Consider the following 21,635-nt stretch of genomic DNA (forward strand, 5'->3'; position numbering starts at 1 on the left):
ATATTACCCCCTCTCAAACTTGTTCTGTATTACCTCCTTCAATTCCATTAAATGTTTAATCCATGCCATAGTTTCAAAACTCCCCCACATCATCATGGACTCACCCAAGTGAACTCTTTTTAACTTGGCTGTGTTCTTGGCCGAGTCCGCGTTTTGTCCTACAAAGTCCATCAAAGCTCCTCTGATTCTCCTGATTTATGTGGGGGAGTCAACCGATTACTCAGTCTCATCAACCAAGTACTCAGCCGCATCAACCAAGTCGACTAGGATTCACTTTCGCTGCATTTTCACCCCATCGGCATTTTGAAAAACTGATCCATACTGAGTTACAGAACAACCTGGTAATCATGGAGCAACTTTGCCTGTATTTTTTCCCTTTTAAGATTCCCTCCTGTTCTTGAATTTTTTTTTGTTGGTTAAGGTAATGCTAGCCTCGAACAAAGTTGATGATTTGAAGTTCTAATTGGCATTGTGATGAATATTTGTTGTCCCTTTTGTTCTTCAACATCTATAATGAAACTTTCATGTAGTTAATGTATTTTTTTTTAAAAAGGGAAAAATACAGATACACCCCTTGTGGTTTGGCCATTTTCCACTTTTAACCCCGTGGTTTGGAAGTTAGCAATGACACCCCCTCAACTTTATGACATTTTTTAGTAGACCCCCGCTGTTGACGGTCCGTTAGTTTAACCTGACGGAATGAGTAAAACTAAACATGGTTAATATATTGAGGACAGAAATACCCTTATCACTGGTTTGAAGCCATTTGCAGAGGGATTAGGGTTACGCCATTTGCCACCGCCACCTCCTTCCAACGCCACCTTCACCATCTCCGGCCACCGCCGTCACCTCCACCACAGACAATGAAACCCCACCCCATGGGTACATTAAACCCACATTTTAAGAAAGAGAACATTGATAAAAACAAAAAAAACCCTAAAATATTAGGGTTTTTGTGGAAATCATGATATTTGGACGTGCTCATTAACGGGAAGACCACGAGGCTTCAGTGTACATATGCATAACTCGCAACTTCGTGTTGGAGGATGCTATGCCGTTAGGCCTACAATTTGCGAATGACTTTACACCCGTGAAGGTCGTAAACTTGGAGGCCCACCCTAGGGTGGAAAAGGTGTGGAAGTAAAGTTCGTAGAGTTCCATCAACCTCACGACAATGCCCTTGTACGACTACCAGGTGATACAAGGAATGGAGTTCTCATGTGCAGCAAAGGTAGGTAGTTCCCATACCTCATCTTGTAGTGGTAAGTACCATGGGCGAGTGGTTCTCATACATGTTCCCCATTGTACATACGAAGAATGGCAAGGATGGGAGAGTCTCAACCTTACAATTAGTTGAAGGCCCTATGATGGAAAGAGCAATATGGGCAAGAAGGAATGGGCGCTTGGAGTGTCCCAGTCGGTCGAAGACTCGATGGGAGGATCGAGCTCCTCATCGGAAGAATTGATGGAGGAATCGTTGAAGGAGGTGGTATGCTGAAGGAAAGAAAAGGACGTCAACGAGATTTGGTAGGGGAGGATTGTCCTGCGATGACAATTGGTCTCCCTTCATATCATTTTATAGGCCTAAACGAGGCTCAACCAAGGTTTTAAACTTCAGTTTTGAATTCGGTTTCAGTTGTGAGAGAAACAGAAATGTTTCGGTTCGGAATTTTGCTGGAAATCCTGTAAAATCATGAAAACCTATGGAAATGCTGGACATGTAAGATGAGATTTAGGAAGTGCTAGAATAAGCACAAATATCTAATCTCTGCTATTATGTCATCTTGCTTCCAAGGTCCTGACGATTTACTAGCAGCCCAAGCGATGGCGTTAGAGGAGTCCCCTTCGATGATCAGTGGCTCTAGTCTAGCATTTGAATACCATTTCAGCCCCCATAGTAAGGCACGGGCTTCTCTTGTTTTTCTGTCATTGTAATCTTTGGAGTTTCGATCATCTTGGTCTTCTTCCTTTTAATGAAAGCTTCAACATTCAAAAAAAAAGAAGAATTAAGGCATGGGCTTCTACTTCATTTGCATCACATATGCTCAGTGGTACAGAAAAAGATAAGATTTTTAAAGATATTTTTTTAATGGCATGGGATTGTTTACCCATCGTAGTTACGGAAGATTACCCCAATCCTTACCCAGCCCGGGCTTCCTTTGTAGCTTCTGTCAAAATTGAATTTGATTGATCCAAGGGGTGGGGTGTACCACTTTAGCGAGGTTTTAGGTTTTCCACTCTTCTCCATGAGATTCGTTGTCCGACCCCTTAGAATATCACTCACCGTGTTTGTGGCTTTGAGCTTGTTCCCTCTTCCCCATAGTATAGCAATCTTGATATCTAGCAGTATTCTTCCTATTTCTCTCTCGCGCTCCTTCACTATTCTTCCTATTTCTCTCTATGGAACCACATTTTATACCTCGGAACCACATTTTATACCCCACAACCACTATGGAACCACATTTTATACCACGTAACCTCTACGGAACCACATTTTATACCCCACAACCACTATGGAACCACATTTTATACCACGTAACCTCTACGGAACCACATTTTATACCTCGGAAACACTACAGAACCACATTTTCTACCCCGGAACCACTACGGAACCACATTTTATACCCCACAACCACTATGGAACCACATTTTATACCACGTAACCTCTACGGAACCACATTTTATACCTCGGAACCACTACGGAACCACATTTTCTACCCCGGAACCACATTTTATACCCCAGAACCACTACGGAACCACATTTTATACCCCGGAACTACTACGGAACAACATTTTATACCACATAACCACTACGGAACCACATTTTATACCTCAGAACCACTACGGAACCACATTTCCTACCCCGAAAGCACTAGGGAACCACATTTTATACCCCGGAACCACTACGGAACCACATTTTATACCCCACAACCACTATGGAACCACATTTTATACCACGTAACCACTACGGAACCACATTTTATACCTCGGAACCACTACGGAACCACATTTCCTACCCCGGAAGCACTAGGGAACCACATTTTATACCCCGGAACCACTACGGAACCACATTTTATACCCCGGAACCACTACGAAACCTGATTTTATACCCCACAACCACTATGGAACCACATTTTATAGCTCACAACAACTATGGAACCACAATTTATACCTCACAAACCACTACGGAACCACATTTTCTACCCCGGAACCACTAGGGAACCACATTTTATACCCCGAAACCACTACGGAACCACATTTCCTACCCCGGAAGCACTACGGAACCACATTTTATACCCCGGAACCACTACGGAACCACATTTTATACCCCGGAACCACTATGGAACCTGATGTTATACCCCACAACCACTATGGAACCACATTTTATAGCCCACAACAACTATGGAACCACAATTTATACCTCAGAACCACTACGGAACCACATTTTCTACCCCGGAACCACTACGGAACCACATTTTATACCCGGGAACCACTACGGAACCACATTTTATACCCCACAACCACTATGGAACCACATTTTATACCACGTAACCTCTACGGAACCACATTTTATACCCCGGAACCACTACGGAACCACATTTTATACCTCAGAACCACTACGGAACCACATTTCCTACCCCGGAAGCACTAGGGAACCACATTTTATACCCCGGAACCACTACGAAACCACATTTTATACCCCACAACCACTATGGAACCACATTTTATACCACGTAACCACTACGGAACCACATTTTATACCTCGGAACCACTACGGAACCACATTTCCTACCCCGGAAGCACTAGGGAACCATATTTTATACCCTGGAACCACTACGGAACCACATTTTATACCCCACAACCACTATGGAACCATATTTTATACCACGTAACCTCTACGGAACCACATTTTATACCTCGGAACCACTACGGAACCACATTTTCTACCCGGAACCACTACGGAACCACATTTTATACCTCGGAACCACTACGGAACCACATTTTCTACCCCGGAACCACTAGGGAACCACATTTTATACCCCGGAACCAGTACGGAACCACATTTTATACCCCACAACCACTATGGAACCACATTTTATACCACGTAACCTCTACGGAACCACATTTTATACCCCACAACCACTACGGAAACACATTTTATACCTCGGAACCACATTTTATACCCCAGATCCACTTGGGAACCACATTTTATACGCCAGACCCAGTAGGGAACCACATTTCATACCCTAGAACCACCACGGAACCACATTTTATACCCCTGAACCTAGTATAGAACAACATTTTATACTCCGGAACCACTTGGGAACCACATTTTATTCACCGGAACCAGTACAGAACCACATTTCATACCCCGGAACCACTACGAAACCATATTTTATACCCCCGAAGCACTACGGAACCACATTTTACACCTCCGAACCACTCGGTAACCACATTTTATACCCTGGAACCACTAGGGAACCATATTTAATACCCCGGAACCACTAGGGAACCACATGTTATACTCCAGAACCATTACATAACCACATTTTATACCTCATAACCACTAGGGAACGACATTTTATACCCTCGAACCACTAGGGAACCACATTTTCAACCCTGGAACCACTTCGGGACCACATTTTATATACTGGAACCACTAGGGAACCACATTTCATACCCCAGAACCACTAGGGAACCACATTTTTTACCCTTGAACCTAGTACGAAACCAAATTTTATACCTCGGAACCACTTGGGAACCACATTTATACGCCGGAACCAGTACGAAGCGACATTTTCTACCCCAGAACCACTACGGAACCACATTGGGTAGAAACAAGTAATGGTCTTTTTCCAACAGAGAAAATGGTGGTTCTGACTTTCTTTTAAAACCCAAGAAAAGAATGACAACAATTATACAACCTACAACAACTTCGGTAATATCTCTGTTTTTTTCAACACAAAACAATTGGGCTTTTCTACTCCGGAACCCCTTTCGAACCACATTTTATACCCCGGAACCACTACATTCTAACATGTAACCAAACATGATTGTATGCATAGAGAGAGATAGAGAGAGGTCAAGATAAACATTGCAACCAAACAAAGAGTCTCATAAATAGGGTGAAAAAACCTAACCACAAAAAACATGAAAACATTAACAGAAGATGTTAAACCTAACTGAAGCTATGTTGACCACCCAAATAAGCAATGGGGATTTTTTTCCCAAACTACAATGGCGCCATTGGAGCTATATCACGTTGGCAATGGCCTTCTTTCGAAAACTACAATGGCAATGGACCTTTATCACGTTCCAAATGGAGTTTCTTTTTCAACACTAAAATGCTACTGGAGCTTGGAAACATTGGCAATGGAGCTTGGAAACGTTGGCAATGGAGTTTTTTTCCAAAACTTCAATGGCAATGGCAAGCTTCAAAAACCTTCCATCAAGCCTTGAGGAAGAAGAAGGTGGTAGGTAAATGGCAACCTTCAAAACCCTCTCATGGAGTTTTGCACGTTACAAATGCCTTGACGAAGAAAAAACCCTCCCATGGAGTTTTCCACGTTACAGATGGGTTGAGGGAGAAGACGGTAGGTGAGAACGTATAGGGATAGGGGAAATAGTGGAGGGAAAAAAGACGAAGAGGGGTATATTTGTCCTACATCCCATCTTCTCTCACCTCACTACACGTTTTTTCTAATTTTCAAATTACTACCCTCTATTCACAATTTCAAATAAACTTTGCATTTTTTTCATCATTTGCCCTTTTTTTTTCCTGTGGTCTCAATCTGTGTATCTTTTGCACTACTTTTAGTTTGTGACTGATATTTGCAGGAGTTTGGCATCAAATGATTTTTCAGGAACATTCTCACCTTCAATTACCAAACTAAAGTTCTTGGTTAGCTTGTAAGTTATCATCTTCGTACTGTATCATTTGTTTTGTACTCAGGATTTATTTCTGTAAAATTAATGTGTACCAAATTAAGATGCTCACCTTAATTGAGTGAACGATGTGGCATGAGGGTTAACTGACATGAATTTACGATGATTTCAGCTTTTATTATTGATTTATGCTTTATACCTTTATCTGTTAGGAATGACTGTTATATAGATTGAAAAAATGTTCTTCCTAACTGTTTCGTTTCTTTTTTTATTGGTATCTGACATGAATTTACGGTGATTTCCACTCGTACTACAGATTTATGCTCTATATCTTAACTGTTACGAATGAGAATGTTGTATAGATTGAAAAAGTTCTTCCAAATATGTTGGTTCTTTTTATTGGCCTGTGTGATGAAATTAAAGAAAGCTACTCATATAATAACATTTAACAACTAAACAGCAGTCGGAACTTGGAATGCCTTTTGCATTGTTGTACCTTTTATATTTAAAACTTAAACTTAATCAATGTTCACTTAATATGCTAGCATTATTTGGCTTTTTTATTGTTTGGTTTGTATTTTCAGCATGATATCCTTCACATTTGGAAAGTTATGTTGGTTGTGGTTATGCGCTTTTCTTGGATTGTATTTGTATCTACTGGAGTCATTGCTTCCCTTATCTGTGGGATGCTTTGACAGTGCTATGACAGACATATGTCAACCTGCTTGTAGCATTTTTTTAGAAAAATAAAATTTCAAGACCATGAATTATGTGGTTAATGGATATTTTTATGGGTTTATTTGAATGAAATTCATGCATGAATTCTTCTGTATCACTCTATGAGTCTGTCATGTATGTATGGCATAATATGGCAAGGTTTTAAAGAACAAGAGCACAGAAAAACAGAGCATGCTGCTAAAAACATACATTTCTTTTCTTTATCAAAGTAGAACATGTAATTGTCCATGTCCATTGAAGTTCAAGAAACTGATACTGATAGCAAATAAAAGCATTGCAAAGCAGAAAAAAAAGACTAAAAAAGATTGACACTAGATCTTATATTGTCCGAAATCAAGTTCCCAAGCATACATATTCAACTTCAAAACATTACAACCCAAAAATAGTGAAGAAGTGGTCACAATCTCAAATAAACTCCACAAAAACACCAATAGGTAACCTAGATACAATCTGAATGTTACAAGGAATATATGATACCCATATGCGGCCACAATCCATTCAATGATTGAAACATTATGAGATAAAAGAAGGGAACAAACCTAGTCAAGAGAAAGGGATTCTGTCACATTGTATTTTAAAGATTTTGCAGAGGTGCTGTTTCTATGGCAAGAGAAAGCAAATAGGGAGTCGAAAGGAACGAATTCTCCCGCATAATGTTTTTTCTTGTAAAGAAATTTGTTTGTTTTCCATCAGCTGTAGCTAGGGAGTCATTAATTGGTGAGAGTGAGTTTCCTGAAACTTTATTTTACAAAAGAGGTTATATACTAGGGGATATCTGCAATGCGATGGTTCCTGGATGGGGAATTTGTTCAATGGGGTGAGGACGAGAGAGAGAGAGAGGGAGGGAGGGAGATTTTCGTCTCACCTCACACCCTTTTTTTAAACAGTGTAAAAGGTAAAAACCTAAACTAAGGGTAATTTTGTCTATATACATTTTTTCTCTCACCTCACACCCCAAATGTCCCGTACAAAACAGCTACAGAAACATGCATGCTTTTCAAAGTTCTTGATGTTCTTAGTTCTTACACTTCTTCGGCCAGATCACAAAAGAATCATGGTTAACAACGTTCTTGACCGGACATTGCAAATTTCTCAGACGGCAATCCAGGAAGAATCATTTTTCAGTTTTTTTGTAAAGAGCTGAGCTATCTAAGCATATTTTTTTAATCTCGACCCTAAAGTGAAGGCCGAGTTGTTACACAACCTCACAAAATTTATAACTGTTACCAAAATGAGTTCCTAATCTTTTTTTCAATAACCTCTCTCCTATCATGTTTCTAGTAACATCTATCTTGCTCTCCTCTACTGTTTCTTATTTCTAGCAGTGAATTATTAAAATCATATATGAGAATATCAAATTGTATTTGACCAAATAAACTCATAATACCCATATACTTACCGATGCTAATATAAGTATAGGTCTTTGGGCTTTTTCAGTTTCTGCCAATATCAAGTCTTCAAGGAACTCTTAGCATGTAAAATTCCTTTCAAAAGAAATAAAATAGAAGATTAAAAAGCAATGCTAGAAAAAATTGCTTATTGAATTATAAATTACTCTTTTTTAAAACGTTAAAGATGATACCTCTTTCTCTTGCACTCGCAAAATCTGAGGAGGTGAGGAAGAAGAAAGAAAAACATGGGGACTAGAGCTTCCAAAGGATGACAATGGCTGCACTGGTATTTTTCACCTTGGCTGGGTGAGGAGAGGAAGAAGAAAGAAAACCGTGGGGATTAGACCTTCCAAAGGATGGGAATGGCTCTGCTATTTTTGACGTTCCCTGGGTAAGGTGAGGAAGAAGAAAGAAAAAGAGCTTAAGAAATGGTGGGAAAATGAATGAAAGTGAGGGTATATTTGTCATTAAACTAATACTCTCTCACCTCACAGCCATTTTTTAATAATTTTTAAATATCTACCCTTTATTAACAATTTAGCATAATATTTGCATTTTTTTAATCATTTGCCCTTTTTTATTTTTATATGGGATACTGTCGTCTTTCCCTTTTGTGTTCAGATTTCTTTATCGCGGACCTCGTCATGTTTTTAATGATGGTAGGCATGGTTTTCCTGAAGGCCCCCCATTCGTTCGGGGTCCCGTTCCTCGCCCACCTCATCCTGCATTATTGGAGGAAGTGCTTGAAATCCAGCATGGAGAAATCCGGAGGCTTGTGGGTGATAACCGGAGGCTTTCTGAAGATCGTTTGGGTTTGCAGCGGGAACTAGTTATGGCAAAGGAGGAACTTTATCGTATGAATATGGCCATTGCAAACAGTCAAGCAGATAAAGAAGCTCATTCTAGGGAGTTGATTGAGAAAGGGTTGAAGTTAGAAGCCGATTTACGATCAACTGAGCCTTTGAGAAATGAGGTTGTGCAGTTACACACGGAAGTTCAAAAATTGAACAGTGTAAAACAGCAAATGGATGTGCAAATCCACAGTCTTTCTAAACAACTCACTAGGTTACGAGATGATAATCAGCAAATTTCTCTTTGGAGGACAGAGATAGACGGTTTACGTCAGGAGATTGTGCGTGCTAGGTTAGGCTCTTTATTCTCTACTAAGATGTTTTTTTTTTTTTTCAGTTTTTTGTTTTTAAATGTTCAAAGAATGACCCTTTTGTACGGCTAAGCATTTGCCATAAATCAGTCAATGGGAAAATCCAAACACTTGTACATTTCAAATTCTGAAAACTTTCTATTGCAGGACTGCTTTTGAGTTTGAGAAGAAAGCAAATGTTGAACTGATGGAACAGAGGCAAGCAATGGAGAAAAACGTGGTATCCATGGCTCGTGAAGTCGAAAAGCTACGGGCAGACTATGCTAGCACTGATGCTAGACCATGGGGTGCTGGTACTCTTTCTCTAACCTATAGCTTGTTAATCTTATGTGGATGAATTAATCTTATTTCATCCACAATAACACCATGTCTTGCTCCTTTATTTTACGTGGTGATCCACTTTTTGGTTTGGTAGGGGGGTGGCATGTGCTACCCTTTTGATGGTATCGTAACTTTCCAATTATTTCTTTGCCAGAAAAGTGTTTGGTATTCCAACCAGGAATTTCTGTTGATCCAATTAGCTTAGTTGCATACCCTTCAAGAAAAAAAATAAAAAAGAATAGCTTAGCTGCACAATGCGAAGTTGTTCCATATACTAGAGTGCCAATCTGAGAAAGGATCATGCACATACAGTTGCATGTGTCCCATGTTACTTATGGTTTATGTCAATTTTGTTCTTAAACTGTTCTTGTTAGCATTTACAGGTCCCAACTGTTGTCTGCCATTTTCCGAGTTATAAATAGAATGCATATATATATATATATATATATATATATATATATATATATAGAGAGAGAGAGAGAGAGAGAGAGAGAGAGAGAGAGAGAGAGAGAGAGAGAGAGAGAGAGAGAGAGAGAGAGAGAGAGAGTTGGTGCGCTCGAGCGCACCAAGCTTATGGTGCGCTCGAGTGCCCAATCACATGGGTCCCACATTTTTTGTGGTGATCCAAACCATTCATTTGCAAGGCCCTTACATAGATGGGGTGTGTACCAAAAATCAGCTCCATAGGATCATCCTAACCCATCCATCTGTGGAGGTCAAAATGGACAGACACTGTTTGTCCACAAATCTGCCCATTTTTCCCTCCACTTTTGAAGGGGTTAGGATGATTCAACGGACCTGATTTTTGGTACACACCCTATCTATGATAGGGCCTTGCAAATGAATGGTTTGGATCACCCCAAAAAATGTGGGACCCATGTGATTGGGCACTCGAGCGCACCATAAGCGCTTGGTGCGCTCAACACTTTCCTCATATATATATGAGGAAGTCTAAACTGAAGGGAGCCCTTGCTAAAAAGAGGTGAAAGGGCTCCCCCATTGGCTGCACATCACCATCATGTTTAGGGGTGGACATGGTTCGGTTCGGTTCGGTTTTGGGGTATACCCAGAACCGAACCATATATAATCGGTTCCCTGAAATTGGAACCGAACCAGAACCATATAAGTTTGGAACCGAACCGAACCAGAACCATATATAATCGGTTCGGTTCGGTTCGGTTCTGGGTTTACCCGATCTTCATCAAATCAACGGAATTTCTTCACAATAGTTGTTTGAATGTTTGGTTTTCTTTTCTTGAGATAGAATAATTTTTTGTTTCCAGCTTGTCATCATCATTATGGGAAAAGCAGAGCACAAAAGTCTCTAATGAAATGATGAATATGACTTTGTGGGGGCGTTATACAAACTACTCTCATAATATTTTACTATTTTTAAAAGCCTTTCACTTTCTTCTTACACTTACAAAAACTTTTAAGTTAATATTAAAAACAAAAAGGATTCCCACATCTTCTTTCCTGCCATTAAAATATTAAGGCTTGTCTGGTGAGATTAAAAATATTTGGGCAAGTGCTGAGATTAAAAAACTTGTTTTCCAGTCTGACTAAGGGTTTTAAGGTGGGTCGGTTCTTGGTTCGGTTCTCGGTTCCGGGATCCAAACCCAGAACCGAACCGAATTTCCATCGGTTCCAGGTTATTAGAACCGGAACCGAACCATATAACTATGGAACCGAACCGAACCGAACCATATGTGCCGGTTCGGTTCGGTTCCTCGGTTCGAACCGGAACCATGTCCACCCCTAATCATGTTTGACTTTTCAGCCGTTATTAATGCATGATGGTGATGTGCAGCCAATAGGAAAGCCCTTCACCTCTTTTTTGCAACGGCTCCCTTCAGTCTAGAATTCCTCTATATATATATATTGGGTTTAATTAGTTGGTGTTCTTTCTAAATTCTTCTGTTGATGGATCTGTGGCTGAAGGTGGAGCATATGGTATGAAACTCGGCAGCCCTGAAGGGAAGTTTCCTTCTTCATATGGGGATGGATATAGGCTTCACTCGGTAAGGCTACTTTTTTGGAATATATCCATCCATCCATCTGTATATACTCAACTCAACTAAGCCTTGTCCCATATGTATCCATCCATCTGTATAAACTTGAAATTCAATTCTACCTTTTGAACTTACATTTTGGTGCTGTTAACTCTAAAGCTTATCAGTGCTCAGGTTGTGTTGTTTAATGTATCACGTTCCCTCTGTTTATTGTCAGGGTGTTTCTGACAAGGGTCCTCTGTATGATGTGGGTTCTGGCTCATGGGGGGCATTTGAGAAGTCTCGCCTTTCACGTCGCTGAGTCCAGTTGCTTCTGTTTGTAATGCTGAAAGCTTGCCCTTACCTATTTTGAGTTATGATACTTCAATATTCAAAGGATTAGTAGTGTTAATTTATGTGTGCGGCATTAGTGACAGAATCTTGTTAATCATCTAAGCTATACATGGTGCGGGACTTCTGATGTAGCTTTACTTTGATGAATACAAAATCTGTTTTAGTCTTTAAAATTTGAACTCAATCCTTTTTCTTGAAATTTATCCAAGAAACAATATGCTTTGCTTTTGTAGAATATGGTTGCATTTTGTTCCCGAGTGGTACAGTTTTGAACTGTAGCACACTCAGGAGGATATATGAATTGATATGGATTCTGTACAATTCCAGTAAACTTTTTGTTGCTTGTGAACAATGGAGATACTAAACTCTTTTGGATTTGAATTATTTTATGCAGTTTTGCAATGTGAAGGCTGATATCAGGGGATGATTTCCTTTATTTTTCACACTTCTAATACTTCCTCAGATGTGGGGAAACTCTGCCAATACCAAATGTCTTTTCAATATTATCAGACTCACTAACATGCTTAATGATGCTTGTGGACATTTATGGAAAGCACTGGGAGTATCTTTTTTGGAGACAAAGTAATCAGACCTCAGTTTTAGACTGCATTTCCCAAAAGGATTGTTGTGGAGCATTGCATTGATGTTTCATCATTTGGATGATTTGGATCATATTCTTCGAAGTTATAGCCGCTAATTCTTGTATTTAACGAAGTTCTTAGTGAGTGTGACTGCTGAAAATTGATTACCTCAAGGATTATGAGCATGGTTTGATGAAACAGTTTTAAAATTTGATGGCAGTATAATGAATTTCCAACTGATTGAAGTTGGGACGTGCTATTTTGTCTGAGATCTGCCAATTATGTATTCATTTAGCCTATCTGACTCAGCTGCGGCAGCTGTGAAACAGAATTTTGGGTTGGTTCACATGGGTGCAATTGTTCCTTATGCACTTTTGTAGCGTATTTGTGGACTCCTATATTCCGTCCAGATGGGAGAATAGTGGAATTTATAACCTAGGTGCTTAGTATCCTTGACATTGTATCTTTGTATTCGGCGTTTGCTAGCCTCCATGAAGCACAAGTCATGCAATGGTTCTAGGTTCTGTGTGTCATGGAAAATATCTATTGGATTTTGGTTGATGTATTGGAAATAACTGAGTGCCCTCCATCTATTTCATATGCTCTTTCGTGGTACAGATAATTTACCTTCAATTAAGGATCATTATATGTTGATATGGGTTTATTTGTTGGTGGTATAATTAAATTGAATGATATATGTTATGGTCAGAAGTTGGAATTGGAGTTTGAATATAGCTTTTGATGAATTGGATTTTTTTGTTTTAGATTCATTCTTTAGGGGACGTACTGGTATTAGTACAAGATGTTGTAAACCATGTAACTTTTTTTCATTGTTCGAATGCCATACATGGAGGCATTATGGATATCTATTTGTAAGTGATTTGGTGATGATCAGTGTTGCTGACATTTGTTCAGCTACCAATACCTATTTAGAGGTTCTTCAATGATGCGATACGGTATGACCATGGATACAGCATATTTTGATTTTAGATTGATTTGTTCTGATTTTCCAGTTTAGCTAGTTTCTCAGTTATTAGATTGAGGCGTTCACTTTTATATTTTGTCCCTTTGTTTCATGGATAGTCCTTTTTCTGTGCTAAGTATTTAATGAGATTTATTGACCAGTGCCATATTGGAGGAATTGGATATTGTGGATCTTTAGTGGCATTTTATGTGGAATAGGCCATGGCGGGTTTGTTTTATTTTCTTCGTTACCCTTCTCTTCATTTTAGTTATTGACATGGATATGAATGCAGAGGATTACAGATAAATGAAGGGGAATTGAAGTTAAGAATATATGGAGGAGAGCAGAAATTGTAATGTGGGTCTGGAGCGGTCTGATCGGGATTATATGTGACAATAAATGGAGCTTTCACGTTGTTTCTTTGGTTTGATTGATCAGCCAAGCAATGACATTGAATATGCAGCAATGTGCATTATATGTCCAGCAGTGGCATCTTGGACGTGGTGGATAAAATGTACTTTACGATTTGGCCATGGTGCTTCCTATCGAACCTTAATCTATTCAGCTTATACTTATATGGAGTATCTATAAGTACATATTTTATAGATTGCTAATAATTATTTGTTTGATCCGTACTTTGCCTTTTGTAATTCAGTGGTCGAAATAGTCTGGCCACCTACATGTTTAACAAGTTGCTTTCCCATGAGCTTAGATGATCCATTTGGCGAGTGGTTGTCTATCAATGGTCAGAACTTTATAGGCAAGTTTTTCTTCTCTGTTATTTGCCTTTTTGTAATTTATATTTTGAGCTAAAGTTTCCATATTATGTTTATTATCGTCCTGTTATTGTGTGGCGTTTGATTGTCAATCGGTCATATTATATCCTTTTTAAATTGGTCATTGTTAGTCCTTTTTTCCCCACATACCATTAGGTAGTACAATGCCACTTGCATTGCCCTCTAACCCATGAGTTTTTTCTGGAAAGTGCGGCCAAAGGATGTCTGTAAGACTCCCTGTAAAAGCTTTTATGCCTTACAATTTACAAAGAACTTTCAAATGACCATTATATGTTTCCTTGCTCTACTATGCGTTATCCGGTTGGTGGGGATGGGATTGTTGTTGGTCGCACTTCATGGAGAATTTGTTTCCTCACTTTAGCAATTAAAGATATGCTGGTGGCAATGGTTGTGTATTCTTACATGAGGTTTGACAAGTTGGGGAACAGATAATCTAAGTTGCTGCTCCGAACCAGAGTTCTTAGTTATCTCAACTGCACTGCGGCATTGTCAGACTTATTTGTAACCACTTATTTTCATTATTTTGCTTCTTTTCTGATCCACATGAGATTTAAGAGAAGAATGTGATTATACGCTGGATCATCAGACATTCAAAAAAAAAGAAGGCTGGATCACTATAATGGGAGATGTTCATTACAGCGCAGTTGAGTCAGAAAGACCTGACTTCAAACTTCTACAGCTGTGAATGTCAGAAATGCTGCTTAGGACATCACATTGAAAGAATAGGTTTTACGATGCTGCATAGATTTATTACATATGGTATTAACTTAGTAATTATTGCCCTTGAAGTTACAAACCCAATTAGTGATGGAAAAGATGTAGGTGGTTTCTTGAGAATCCTGTTGGAGAATGCATGGTTACCTTCCTTGCTATTGCTTGGGAGTCTTGGGGCGCTGGGCTTGTTTGAGAGAGGGGTTGGAATTGTAAGGAACAGATTTGGCCTTCATATAAACCTGCTACATAATTAGTTGAACTTGGAACAGAATGTGGGTTTCTTCAATGCAAGAAGCTTACCAAAGTTGAACTAGCTTGACGCCAACATTGGTTGGTAGAACTCCCTAATTGACTAGTTATTCGAAAGGGGAAGGGAGGGTTGGTTTGCATGGAACAAATTCAACCTTCAGATAGACCTGTTAGGTAACTATATATATTTGGATATAGGAACAAAATGTGGGTTTCTTTAATGTAGCTAAGCTTACTAAGGTTGAACAAGTTGCAATGCCAACATTGTTTGATAGGAATGCTCTAGATAATTACGCTTATTGAAATTGGTAATCATGCCGCAGGCTGTTCGCCATCTTGACCTGTGAGCAACATACTTTCTGAATTAGATTAAATGGGATTCACCTACTACTCAAGACTAAGCTCGAGGTTAAGGTCTCTTTGCTTGGATAGTAGGCCTAATAAGAGGCTTATTTGCCCATTAGGACTTTTAGGGATTTATTTCCATGATATTTAGTTTTTAGGATTTTTATTTCCATGGTATTTAGTTTTAGGGCTTTTATTTTCCATGTTATTTAGAGTTAGAGAATTTAGTTATTTTCCATGGAATTTTATTTCAATTGCCTATAAATAGGTCACATGTATTAGGGATTTTTATTTTTGGATGAATAAAGATTGATTTCTCCCCTCTACAGATTTCTTCTCCTCCTCCTCGTTCTCATATATTCTTCTTCTTCTCTCCTTCTCTTCTTCTTCTCCTATTCTTCTTCTTCTTTTCTCTTCTTATTCTCCTTTTCTTTTCTCCTCTTTCTTTTCCCGGTCCTACATCACTTGGTGTACATGATGTACACCAAAGTTCACATTACTGATCAATGCATTGGGTTTAAATACTATGCCAAGATGGGTTTTGGCAATTGCAACTGCTGCTTGAAAAAGAAGAAGAAGGATGTACAAAATATTACTACTTCTTGACCTCAGAATTTGGATGAGTTTTACCTGAGTGGATTCCATCACATTAAAAGCACAATGATGGTACCGGCAAAATCGCTTTTATTGGCTCCATGTACGACTATGAACTTGGATGATTTATTAAGTAGTGGGTCTACTTAATAGCAAGGTTTTAAGTTTTGGTTTCGGTGACCTCGGTAACTAAAATATTTCGGTTTCAGTTGGAAATTTCAATGGGAATTCTGTAAAATCATGGAAACATATGCAAATGCTAGGGTTCTTTTGTGGGGTCTAAAGTTGTATGGGAAACACCCATCTCTCCCCTGATAGTGGAGGACTCCTCCAATGTACTAGCATGGGCAAATAAATCAGCTCCAGCTCCATGGAAGATATCCAGCATTATTGCTGCGATCGGAAATTTACGTAGGATGATCAATCCCCAGTTCTCTCATAAACTCCAGGAAGCGGACAAACTTGCCAAAGGGGGCTGGACAAAATGGAAATGGAAGCGATAGCACCATCTTAACAACACATTCATATTTCGTTAACTCTTCTTTTATTATAAACACTTCTTTTAGCTCTTCTTTAACTAATATTTGATGTTATGTCCCCTCTCCTAAACCTAAAACCATAAACAATCTATTATTCCAATATTATATTCGTTGTATCCTATTGGTCTCCCTTTCTCGCTGCACATTGGAGAATGAAGACAACTAGACTAAATTGAGGAATGCGTTGTTATTTGATTATGTCATGTTTATTTCACATTATAGTTTATTAATCCTATGATTTATTGGTTTCTTACATAGTTGCAGGAAACGCCTACCCTAAGTGGGAAACTCTTTTCCACGGAAACACGTTTCCAAAACGGGAACAAAAGGTTTTTTAAAAAGAGTGTGAAATGCGGCGGAAACGCCTAGGAAACGTATGGGAAACGTGGGGGAAATGCGTTTCCAAGAAAGGAAGGGAAACGACTATTTTTTCTTGAAAATGTGTTTGCTTGAAAGCATTTTACATATTTTTACAAAGGGAAATGTTTCGCCCCTTGTAATTAATGGGACAATCCCATGTAGTGTAAAAGGGGGTTGTTTCAAGTATAAAGAGGGGGGTGAACATATCACTTATCTTTGCCCCTTTTGTTTACCAGGGACAGCCCAATCTAGTGTAAAGACTAAAGAGGAGTCACTTTGAAGTTTGAATAGCATTTGATTTGCTCATGTTATATATATATATATATATATTATATTTTAGATTCTAGTACAAGAATTTTCATCTATTAATGTGTGTTACCATCACATTTCTTATGTGTTTCTCTTAGGTTTCATATATGTTTCACTTGTGTTTCTCTTAGGTTTCATGTACATTCCCCTCGTGTATCCCAAACATTTATCAAACGTTTCCCAATGTGTTTCACATGCATTTTTCAATTGTTTCCCGTTTCTCATTTCCCTTTTAATTTTTTTTACGTATTTCACGTTTTGGTTCCCGTATCTGTTTCCAGACCTGGTAACTCTGGCTTGTTAAGTAAATACCATATTTATATTGTTGTAAATTATGATAGTCACCAGTAATTTTACATGTATGTACGTGGATAAGTGTGCCACCATTTCTAGATTTTTAAGGGTTGCCATGTAAGACACCTCGTATCCGTGTAGAAACTCGACATACAAATCTGTATTCACAAATTATGATTATATATACTTTCTGTTTTAGCCGTGTCCCCGTTTCTTAATTTTGGGTCTTTGCTGTGTCTGACAACCCAGGTCGGAGATAGTATATATATAACCTAGTTATGAATTTCTTTCATCTGAAATGGACAAAACGTTTCATAGCAGTTGCAAAATTGGTACGTAAAGCACGAACGAAACATCATGTTTGTTTCATCCATTTCGATCTGTTTTGTACGAAACATGGCGGAACACCCTGTTTCATTCGGAATTTTTTTTTTTTTAATTCAAGATTTTTTTTTTCCTGTTTTAGTCGTGTGTTCAGTCTCTTTTATAGTTGTTCTACATCTAATGACATTTTATTTCTTTTTAGCCCATCAAGCAAATGAGAGAGTTATAAACACATGAAATTCTCACTACATTACAAACTCTCAAAATACCCCTAGAGAAGAAAGACATTCAAAATATTTTTCTGTTCTTCTACTTGTAAAGAATTCTACACCAAAGGGAGGGGTCTTTGCCAATGTCAAAAATACTGTATTCGAAGGAGATGTTGCAATTTTAGATTTTGTCTTTTGTTATGTTTTTATTTTTGTTTCCAATATTTATAGTCAGCATTGGGTATTATAAATGGCTCCTTTCATTGATGTTCTGTGTAAAAAGATGTCTTTTTGTTTAATTTGGTTGATATATTTGTTTCTTATTTTTTTCTAACAAATTTTAACTTTTTGATTTGTTTTCAAGAAGGGTGGCCTGGATTACAAGGTTATTGGTTTTAAAAGAAACCGTGCTGTTCTTTTGTCTTGTTACTATCACCGTTTGAGTTTGTTGTCAGGTACACGTGAGAAATTGACACTTCTGATTCATCTTTTTTTTTTTTAAATGGTTACCGTTCTGATTCATCTTGTACTGGCTATACTCATGATTTATCATAATTGTCGACATAAACCCAAGATGAATAATATTTTCCTGATGGTTAACCTCGTGAAACTTGCTCTGGGACCATCCCAATGCCACTCAATACTGTTTGATGATGCTATATACAAATTGATCCTAGCTGATTAATGGGTTCTTAGTGACTGATGTAGTGGACGGAGATTAGGCAATATATAGTGTTCAACGTACTGGAAATATTGGTCAATACGTAGTGGGGAGAGAGTGGAGGTGGAAATGCAAAAATGGATTCGGTTTCTTTGGATGTGTATGGGGTTAGGATGGATCAGTCGTGTTTGGTGGTATTTTCTAGGCTTAGGACTGCAAAGTTTTCACTATTGAAACCTAGAAGGGGTAATGCGATGGGATCTTGCAGGACTATGAATTGGCTTGAGTATATCTTTGGAACCCATCAATACTCCCGATTAGGACCAATAGGATCAAGTGATCAACTCTAGTTTCTGATGTATCATGAATTAGATTTTTACTATGTATTACATAAAAATTCGTATGTCTTAATAATTCTGTTCGACATTCTGTTAGGTATTTGATTATCGTTGACATATGTGGTACTTGTATGCAATTCATGGATCACCTTTCATTACAATTTTTCAGTTTACTGGTTAATCTATGAAATTAGAATGATTGTTCTGTTTATTGTTTACTCTGAATTTTATTTTACCAGTTCTTGAGAATGCCAGTTTGAGTTCTTAATTGCTGTTTTTTTGTTTTAATTTTCATGTATTGTTTCTATGCGGGGGAGAGGAACTCTGACGTTGTGTGAACATACTAGCCCTAACTCGGGTCATAGAAGCACGAAGCGGGTGCGGGGAAGCGTGGGGATCTAGAAGAGTCTGAGGTTGGGATCGCCGTGGAATCGTTAATGTAATGTTTTCATCATGTCTTTCAAAATTCAAGTACATAAAAGTAGTAATTTTTAACTATCTTATATAATCTTTCTAAATTTAAGTACATCAAAAGTAGTAATTTCTAACCGTCTTGATTTTCATGCCGTCTTTCCTCATGCCTTCTGAAGATTTGCCTCCGTGCTTGGTCCAATGAAGTACTTTGAACAGTTGGAGGAGTTTGATGCAAGTAAGTTGGTGAGGGGTTACTAATGGAGTAATAGGAGCGGGTTGGGAGTGGTTTCCATCTCTTTAGGATCGTGCTCCCTGGAAGTTCCTTCCTAAGTAGCACCAAATCGAGGTTCTGAGTCGGGAGCGGCACCCCGAGGGAAGATTCCTGCTTCTACGACTCTGATGTTGTGAACATACTAGCAAAAGCCCTAACTCTGATGTTCTGATCATACTAGCAAAAGCACTCGGGTATGTTTAAAACATAAGAAAATAGTGGGCCTCAATGCAAAAATGGGGACATGTTCCTGTGGTAAACAAGACATGGAGCCACAGCTAGAAGGTCCATCATGTATGCCTCCCATGGTGAGCATGTTGATTTCTTGGCGGCCAAGGGGATTGGCCCTACATTTGTCAAATGGGAAAAAAAAGCTGGAAACATTATCTTCCAAGTTCAGGAGAAAGAAAATTAGGGAAACAATTTAAAGAGCATAAAAACAGAAACCTGAGCCGGAAAATGGTTAAATGAAGGCAAATCTTTTATTCACGATTGAAGGGCGATCAGCTTGACCTATAGATGACTTCAGTTGTAGCCTTGTAGGTTTACCACATTGAGTAAATTACATTTTTATTAGATTTATGAGTATCACAGAGGAATTTCTATCTGAAAAATCAGTTCAGAAAATCACATGTAATTTTTGCACCATTTCTAATTTCTGTTGTTTTCAATTGCGCCATGAATCTCATGAGTGTAGATGGTTTACATCAGCTGGTTTTGGAAACAGTTCGTTGCTTAATATCAGTTTATCGTAACATATCTGAGCTGATTATCGATCCCCTTGTAAATGCGGTCCATGTATATGGGGTCCATTTGAAAAAAAAAATGTGTATGGGGCCCATTGATTCGGCAGGCCATTGGCGGGAGATTGATTGTCTGTTAGCTAAGAGCATAGTCCTGTGCTTCTTGAGACACTGAAAAGAACAGTAAAATACCATGCTTCAGTTAAACCAAAATGGTTCAACAATACCCCACTATGAGCATCACTATGCCATGGATTCTTAACCTTGCCTAGCTCCGTAAGTATTGGCTGAACTACTTCATAAAACTTTGAAACCAGCTGAAATAGCGGGTCATTAAGCAAGTGTTTCAAGAAACTCCCTCCGGTATGTATATCTCGGATCCATTTTTCACAAATCTTCATTGTCACAACTAATCGGCATTTGACAGAGAACTTGCTCCTCCTGCTTTTATATGCTGGTCAGTTGTTTCAAAGGTAGAAACTTCAACTACGAAACCTTGTGAGGCATATTGGAAACCACCGCCCCACAATTTTGAGTATGATAAAAGCATGAGACGTCTCAAGGTAGCGTGGCATTGCAAATGCCTGAAGATTAGGGGTGCAAATCGGGCGGGTTGGCTCGGGCCGAACCTCACCTCACCCGAGTTCAACCCGACCCAACCCGAGATTTTAAGCTTACTAAAAAGAATGATAAAAAAATGTCGGGTTCCACTCGGGTCGGGTTGCCAAGCCCTCAACTCGAACATGACCTAAACTCGGGTTGGGAAAACTCAACCTGAACCCAATTCGAAGGATACCCAACCCGGGCTGACTTTTTTTCGGTTTGAACCCACCCGGCCCAAGTTTCACCCCTAGTGAAGATTCTTCCAAAATAACATCAAAATGAAGCTTAACCTAACAAATCTTGGCTCTCTTGGCTTCCAAAGATCTACTCATTGTATTCCCCAAATCTACATGCCTTCTCGAACTCATAAGGAACAGAAACCCTAGCTTGTCATAGAGAGGGAGGGATAAATCCTAGCAAGAGAAAAGAGAAAGATGCTAAAATAAGGAGTCCTAGGAGGGAGAGAGAGAGAGAGAGAGAGAG

General features: G+C 38.8%; 1 protein-coding gene across 1 annotated transcript; it reads left to right on the top strand.

The window, feature by feature from the left end:
- The first annotated feature begins 5,238 nt into the window (after nucleotides 1-5,238).
- LOC143880623 (protein FLX-like 3) lies at nucleotides 5,239-12,681 on the top strand. The gene is made up of 6 exons (XM_077383608.1): nucleotides 5,239-5,388; nucleotides 5,819-5,910; nucleotides 8,637-9,158; nucleotides 9,325-9,470; nucleotides 11,440-11,519; nucleotides 11,728-12,681. The coding sequence occupies exons 1-6, from the start codon at nucleotides 5,239-5,241 to the stop codon at nucleotides 11,809-11,811; spliced, it is 1,074 nt and encodes a 357-aa protein (XP_077239723.1). The 3' UTR covers nucleotides 11,812-12,681.
- The last annotated feature ends 8,954 nt before the right edge of the window (nucleotides 12,682-21,635 follow it).

The sequence above is a fragment of the Tasmannia lanceolata genome, unplaced genomic scaffold (genome assembly GCF_043159265.1).
Source record: "Tasmannia lanceolata isolate RefF3 unplaced genomic scaffold, GAP_Taslan_0.1 ptg000007l, whole genome shotgun sequence".
NCBI classification, from domain to species: Eukaryota; Viridiplantae; Streptophyta; class Magnoliopsida; order Canellales; family Winteraceae; genus Tasmannia; species Tasmannia lanceolata.